Below are 8,195 nucleotides of genomic sequence, written 5' to 3' on the forward strand. Positions count from 1 at the left end.
CAAGTATTTAGTTTGCAAGCTCCAAATTAATCCCATATTTGTCACTTTTGTTTTTCTATAATAAGTTATTTTGGAAAAATGTAGGTGCCAATTTAGTTGAAATGCTTTGGTAGGTGGTACCGTGATCCGGTAGATATTGGCATTGATACAAGTATTTGGTTTGCAAGTGCTAAGTTAATCCCAAATTTGCCACTTGTTTTTCAATCAGTTATCTTAGGTAATAGGGGCCAAATTAGATGAAATGTTTTGCCAGGTCGTACCCTGATTTGGTAGATATTTGTGAAAAGTTTTTTCGGCAATAGGTGCCACTGAAATACTTTGGTAGGTGGTACCTTGTCATCTTATATGTTACTAGATCTTACGATTATAATTGTCCATCAAATTGCTTCTCGCGGAAGAATCTCATCTAGAGATCGGTGATATACATGGCAATTCTTGTAAACATTATGTTTTTCGATTAAGATCGATGCATTGTAGTGTTGACGATTTTTATGTAAATATAAAAGATGGACGGAAGCATGCCCATGTTGTTAATTTTAGTTACTAAACCTGAATATTCTGTTTTCCAATTAAGATCGATGCATTGTAGTGTAGCAAATCTGAAGGGTGCTCTCTAGCTAGCTAGCTTCTGTAACTGTGAGTCTTGTTGGCTGATTTGGCATTTGCACATGTGTTAGTAAGTGTTGTCTAGCTAGCTGTTGTGTCTTGTTGTCTAACGATTGTAGTGTAGCAACTCTGAACGGTGAGTCTTGTCTAGCTAGCTGTTGGTTCTATTTAGAAGGTCTTAGTAAGTTAATTGAGAACTTTATGTTACTGTTTTTCTTTCCTGTGAAGTGGATCGTTCATCCTTACTCATATTACTTTAGAAAAATGGCGGCATCACCACCACCACTATGTCGACTGCGCAAGTCAAGGTGCGCTAGCAGTCTTGCAACTGGCATGCTGTTCGGCATCTACTTCCAGCCGAGTTTTCTTCATGTGGCGGTAACAAACTATATGAAACTTGTAACAACTTTTTTGTATTTAGTGTTATTGGCATTAATGCATTGTGTATATATCATTTTGTTTTTTTACAAAGATCGTCCCATGCAATGTGAGGTTGAAATTCAACAAGCTGACCGGAGACACTGTGACCTTTGAGGCTCTTGGGGGCCCCTACACTATGGAGGTCGAGAAAGGATGAAATATGTCGCAGATTGGAGGAGATGGATGGGTCTGTTTCCCCACCCACATGGGTATCACTGGTGGTGAGTTGATCAGCTTCTCCTTGACAGCAAAAAGACCCAAGTTGGCTGTCATTTATGTCAAAACGGAGGAAGATGATGAGGACCCACTTGATGAAGCCATCTTTGCTCAAAGAATGAGGTCGAGCGAGGACGAGGTGTGCAACGTATGGGACATAATTCCACCACATGCTGACTTTATCGGGGTGCCATTCATGACCCGCCTGACAAGTATCACGGTTGATCGGCATGTCATGGTATGTTATACTTATTGTAGTAATTTGATGATATGCTTTATTGTTATACTTACAAATGCAATTATCCAATGATATGCTTCGTGAATCCGATGATATGCTTAGTGTAGAGTCCAATGATATGCTGTGTGAAAGCTAGCCCATGATATGCTTTAGTGTAGAGTCCGATGACATGCTTAATTAGTGTAGAGTCCAATGACATGCTTATTGTCCGATCGATGATATATATGCTTTAGTGTGTAGCTAGAGTCCAATGATATATATGCTTACTATAGTATCCGAACGATGATATGTTTTAGTGCAGCTAGAGTCCAATGATATATATGCTTAATTAGTGTAGAATCTAAGGAACTATTAATAGTGTAGATAATTCATACTTATTAGTAGAATTCACGCTTAGTAGAAATGTAGTACTGTGTCTTTTGATAGTGTAGAAATCTATACTTAGTAAAACTATATTTGCAAGAGTATGTGTGAGCCTACTTATTAATTGATATATTTTTTTATTTAGAAATTGCCAAGAGCCTATCTGTGGGTTGTGGTATCAAGCTTGATGAAGAAGGCTCTGCTGGAATACGCTTTACCGCAAGGGGCTCCGTCACCACCTATGCGTACGGCGTGGACACAGATGATCACACACACTTAAGCTCAGTTGGGTGGAAGGGCTTCCTCGTTGGCAAGAATCTTCGTGTTGGACAGACCATCCTAATTACTATCAGGAACACCCACCGCCAAGGCTTGAGGATGATGATCGTCATCGATATCATCTAGAACTATATGTGTGTGTGGCTGTATGACTACGTAGTAGACTGCGTATCAATTATTATATGCTACTGTATAAACCATATATGTGTGTAAGGATGCATGTTGACTATATATGAGTACCTATAATACTTAATGATGTTGTATGACTAGTGCAGAGTCATCACGTCCTACACACGGTTACATATGAACCCGTTTTTCAAAAATATACTTTTAACGCGTTTTGTAATATCCAAAAATTCTAAACAAAATTTTATGCATACATGTCCGCAAAAGTATGTCCGTGGCACAAAATTTTGTGAAAAAAAGTGTTTTTATTTTGTCTCCGTAAAAAAACAAATTTTAGTGCTTCTAAATAGCGTTTCGCGGCGCAATATTTTGTCTTTTTTGCACAGGCTACAAAAAAAGTTGTTTTTCCATGGAACTTTCTACACACATAATATGGAGATGTTCGTGTGCATCTTTTTCAGAATTTTTTGACATTTCAAAATGTGTTTTCCAAAATGGGTTCATATGTACTCAGATTTATCCATGCACTTCTCGACTATTGCATGACTATATATGAGTATCTGGTATTGTGGTTAATAATATTGTTATCTGCCATATGTGAAATTGCAGTTTACTGAAACGGGTAAAAGTAGAAGAAATGTTAAAAGATACAGTGGTAGCATGGGGACAGGAAAAGCGCTAAAGCTGCTTAATAGTAGCGTGTGACAGAAGAGCACTACTGATACAGTTACTAATAGTAGCGCTGGGTTAGTCCATGCTACTACTACCAGTTAGCTGGAGATTGAGTTAGCTTTAGCGTCGTAGTAGTAGCGCGAGCACCCGCGCTAAAAACTCGTGCCACTACTATGTTTTCCTTAGTAGTGTGCCGTGGTTAAGTGCCGCACGTACACTTTTATATACAGTGCTGCATGGCCATGCACGTGCTATAAGCTGTTGTGATGAGCTCCTGAAGACTGCCGCCGCGCGGATAGTCTAACACGCCCGTTAGAATGCAAGGCGTGTCAAGCTGCCAACCGGCACGGGGATGAACTTGACGGCCCAGCCGACGGTGCACGACCCGGCCGCGACGGCGACGCAGGCACCCCACTGCCACAAGCCGAGCTTCTTGGCGCCGACGAACCTCGTGAGCACCTCCATGGTCACCACCTGGTGCACAAACATGAGGGTGATGATGACGAGGAACATCTTGTTCTTGAGCACCCCGGCGAAGGCGTTCTTCTTCTCGACGCCGCGCACGTTGAACTGGTTGAACACCTGAAAGAGCATGAACACGTTGAAGACAACGGTGCCCTTGTTGTCTTGGGTGGCGAGGTGCTGGAGCACCAGCAGAACGGCGATCTGAAAGCCCGCCTGCGCGATGAGGTTGCGCCACATGGCGTCGCTGATGAGCGGGGCCGTGCGGGCGATGGGCGGGCCGTCCATGAGCGCGTCCGTGGGCGTGTCCGCCGCCAGGGCCAGCGCGCCCAGGGCGCCCATGGCCAGGTTCACCCACAGGAGCTGCACCGAGCTCAGCGGAGCATCACATGCGGTGATGGCCGCCACGAAGTCGACCACGGTGGCCACGATGTTGACGGTGAGGTAGAACTGGATGATCTTCTGGAAATTGTTGTACATGCAGCGGCCTGACTGGATGGCCGTGATCACCTCGTCAGACTTGTCGTTGGTGCCCTCGGCCAGCACGTGGCCCTTCTTCTTCAGCCGCTTCTCCAGCACCAGCTTGTCCAGGGGCCCCGACATCGCAATGACGCGGATCTCGTCCACCCTCTCGACCTGCCGCGCGTGCGGCATGTTCCGGAACTCGGGCCCAGTGATGATGGTGACGTCGCCGGTGTCGTTGCTGGATATGATGCCACACTCCGTGGCGACCGCGCGGCTCGCGGCGATGTCGTCGGCGGTAAGCATCTTCACGGCGACGCCGGCCTTCGCGCAAGCTTCATTTGTGGCCTTCATCTCGTTGTGCGTGAGCCTTCCGGTGCAGATGCAGATGACTGTGACCGACGCCATCGTCTCCAAGGCCGACAGATGGTGCACAAGCGCGTTGTCCTTGAGCACCCGCTTCATGGAGAAGGTGATCATCAGCGCCACCGCGAGCGGGACGCCCTTGTCCCGTAGCGGCAGCTTCCCCGCGGCGCTGCCGGTGAAGTGGCGCGCGGCGAGCACGGTGACGGTGACAACCGTGGCGGCTTGGCCGACCTTGGTGACGGTCGAAATGATACTCTCTACGCGAGTCCGTAGCGGCTCCGGGTGGATGCTCATCGTTGACAGGCTGCTCCAAGGCCCGCCCCATGAGGTGTTGGTGCCGACGGCGGTCACGAGCATCGAGCCGTGGCCGCAGATAACCTTAACGCCGGCGGCGAGGAAGGGGCTGTTCTCGGCGTTGATCTCGATCGCCTGGGGCTCGCCGGTAATGTCCGTCTCGTCCACATGCAGATCGTGTCCATTCAAGAACACCCCGTCCGCCCGCACGGTGTCACCAGTGTGGAGTATGACCACGTCGCCCACGACGACGTCGAATATGAGGACGATGCGCGTCCCGGCGTCGCGGCTGACGGTGATCTTGGCGGAATCGCTGGCGTCGTTGTGGGCCCGCTTGTCCTGATTGTGGGTGCTGTGGGCGGATAGGCCGGAGACGAGGAGCACGGCCAGGAAGATGCCGGCGCCGTCGTAGCAGCCTTCCCTGAGGCGGTGCTCCTTGATGCCGAAGGCGAGGGAGATGACGGAGCAGGCGAGGAGCGCGACGAGGAAAACGTCCCTGTGCGCGTCCCTAAAGTGGATGAAGAAGCCCCTGGGCTTGGACTCGGGGTAGGTGTTCTCGCCGTGTTGGGCCTTGCGGCAGCGCATGTCGTAGACGCGCTCGTCGATGCCCCGCTCCGGGTGGGAATTGAGCAAGGCCGCGATCTCGGCGGCGCCGCCGAGGCGGCGGAAGCTGCACTGACGCTTCTCCTTGACCAGGGACTTGAAGTTGAAGGAGTGGGCGGCCGCGCCGAGGATGTCGATGCGAACGTCCGCGCCGGGGGTCTCGTAGCGGATGTGGGTGGCAGCGTCAGCGTCGGGCTTATTGCCGTCGTTCATGTCGATGGCAACGTAGGAGGCGCTCAGCGGCAGGACGCGGACGGGCGCGAGCCAGCGGAGTAGCGTCCGGACGACGTTCAACGCCTTGCGCCATCGCCGACCCGCCTCCGCAAGCCGGCCTCCCCGTGGGTTCGGCATATCCGGAGAGGTAAAGGATGAGATGGTGATGCTAGTTTTTAAGTATCTTTTTTGATCTGATGATGATGGTGATGCCAGTTCCAGTAGCACCCGTTTAGTTTGTTTCTTCTTTCGGATGGGAGATGGAGATGGTGTTCGTTCGTTGTGGGTTTATTATGTGGCGCGCGCCGTGGTATTTATAAGTGCCTGAGCCCTGAGGAGAACCTCATTAATGATGGTGGTGAGGGAAGCTTCCCGGCGGTTTCCTACGGGGTGCTTTTTGTATCCGTAAGATTTGTTGTCATTTCTGCGGTGCAAGGTGCGGCCAAGCCCTTGTGCCAAATGACGCGTCGATCAACCGGTACCGTACCAGCACAGAGTGCGAGGGGGGTGGACAGTGGTAGCAAAAGGGGCGGATCCAACGGCCAGATCGAAAACAAATCCATCGATCGACAATCTATTGACCCACTGTGCACACACCGCCGCGATCTATTGACCCGAACACATAGAGTCTTCGTTGTTGCGACAACACACATAGTCGACTCGTGGCCTTAACGCGCGTTGCACGCGGCAACAGCTTTGATATGTACTAGCCCTGCAAGGCAATGCATGTGGCTTGCAAGTGACGCACAACGGCTTTGATATGTAGCCCTGCAGGAGTAGCCGCTAGCCGCTGTCTCGCCAACCTGCGGGGTCGTCCCTGAAAACGCGTGTGGTTTGCAAGTACGCACAAGATGGACTCATGTGTTGGATTATAGACGGGCTTCCCCCATATAAGACAATAATCCATGCTTAATAGGTGCATGGCTCGCAAATGATAGAAATTTTAGTACCAAACTGCTAGTAAAGTCAGAGTGAGACCCTTTATAAGGGCTGCTCTATCACATGCCATTGAAAATTTGGGAGGAGTTGTACACGCGCTTCTACTTCTTCGTCGCCCGCCTCGTCACGATGTGGCACCCGGGTTGTGGAATGAGCCGAAGCTTATTTTTGCCGATGAAGAATGGTTAATTAATCTCGGATTAATTGATACAGTAGTGACACTGTCCAATAGTAGGACCGTAGGCTGTTCGCGCACTCAGTTGTGGGCCTGAGCCCAAACCCATTGGGCAGTGGAGTGAACCTTAACTCAGTTCACTCACTCCCTCTTGCACAAAACTAGCCGTCATCTACTGTTCCTCTCTGTGTGCCGCTTCCGGCGATCCCATCCTCACGACCACGTGCACGGTTGGTCGGGAGAGCAGGTGCCTCCAGAACCCTGTTGTTCGAGATCCTGTCCGGAAGAACGGCAATAAGGTTTTTGGGTAGCGTCTCAACACGACTGCTCCCGATCCTTTCCCGTCTCTGTCAGCCTCTGCTTCCACTACTTCCGCTACATCGGCTCCATGGCTGACGACGAAGCCGCCAAGAAGAAGGCCTCGGCCGAGCTGAGGCTGCTGCTACCGCCGCCGCGTTGGCCTGGCCAACCGAAGGGTATGACTCGTTCATCTCCTATCTACTCGTTCATGTGCTAGTCGTATATATGATGTTCATAGATATTTTGGTTCTATGTACTGTACGTGCTCACACGCTTAGTTATCGGTATGAGATGCATACTGTATTTACCATGTTTAATGTTTACTCATGGATTAGATTAGTCAAAAATGTGCTAATATTTCCAACAATCCAAAAATCTTATTTTAGGCACTTTTCGACTCATGGCTTCGCCGCTACACTGAAACCAGAAAAGTTTATCGAAATGCATTTTAAGCGTTGGCAGGCGAGGACCATCTTGTGGCTCACAGTAATGAACGTGTTCTGGTGGTGGTGGTGTGTCTCCCACGGTAACGATTGCTCCTGAACACAAGAATACCTTTAGGGAGGAAACCATCATGTGGGAGCCGTTCTTATTGTGATTGGAGACAAGCTGGTAGACGTGTATCTCCATATGTGTGTTGCCAAAAACTTGTGGGATGCCCTCGAAGCTAAGTTCGGCGCAACTGATGCTGGGAGCGAACTGTATGACATGGAGCAGTTCCATGATTACAGGATGGTTGATAACTGTCATGTATTGGACTAGACTCATGAGATACAATGCATCGCTAAGGAGCTGGAGCTCCTGAAGTGTGAGTTACCGGACAAGTTTGTCACGGGTTGCATTATTGAAAAACTCCCTCCTGGATGGAGGAACTTTGCTACTTCTCTCAAGCACTTGAGACGTGAATTATCTGTTGAGGATGTCATCGGTCATCTAAGTGTTGAGCAGAACTCGAGAGCAAAGGACTATACACATGAAAGGGGCAGAGGGTTCTTCTACTGCCAATGTGGTGCAGAAGAATTTTCACATGTTCAATGGAAAGAACTCTGTCCAATAGAATACTACCTTCAAGAAGAAGGGTAAGAAGAAAGACAAAAAGAGAGATGGCCGCTTCCTGCTTACTTGTGGTTTAGAGGAATACTAGGCAAACAAGTGCCCAAACAAGTACAAGAAGCCAGGACAGGACTCCAAGTCTGTCTATGTCACTCTGAGCAACAATGATGCATCATCTGGGTATGGTAATCTGTTTACCGTACTTTCAGTTTGTCAGTCCACCGATTTGTGGGTTGACACTGGGGCCAATATTCATGTGGGTGCTGATGTGTCTTTGTTTTCTTCTTACCAGGTCGCATGCGATTGTTCTGTCCTGATGGGGAATGGCTCACATGCTTTTGTTCATGGTGTTAGCATGGTAGATCTGAAGTTTATGTCAAAAAAGATCGTTCAACTGAAGAACGTGCA

At 49.0% G+C, this 8,195-nt stretch overlaps 1 protein-coding gene across 1 annotated transcript; it reads right to left on the bottom strand.

Moving 5' to 3' along the window:
- Positions 1-3,232: 3,232 nt before the first annotated feature.
- On the bottom strand, positions 3,233-5,458 carry LOC119352872 (calcium-transporting ATPase 7, plasma membrane-type-like). The gene has a single exon (XM_037619466.1). It carries the CDS (start codon positions 5,456-5,458, stop codon positions 3,233-3,235), a length of 2,226 nt encoding a protein of 741 aa, XP_037475363.1.
- Between the last annotated feature and the right edge of the window lie 2,737 nt (positions 5,459-8,195).

Source organism: Triticum dicoccoides, chromosome 1A, assembly GCF_002162155.2.
Source record: "Triticum dicoccoides isolate Atlit2015 ecotype Zavitan chromosome 1A, WEW_v2.0, whole genome shotgun sequence".
In the NCBI taxonomy this organism is placed as follows: domain Eukaryota; kingdom Viridiplantae; phylum Streptophyta; class Magnoliopsida; order Poales; family Poaceae; genus Triticum; species Triticum dicoccoides.

Bases quoted from the DNA above. Each gene is read 5' to 3' on its own strand.
- LOC119352872 (XM_037619466.1), bottom strand. From the start codon at position 5,458: ATGCCGAACCCACGGGGAGGCCGGCTTGCGGAGGCGGGTCGGCGATGG.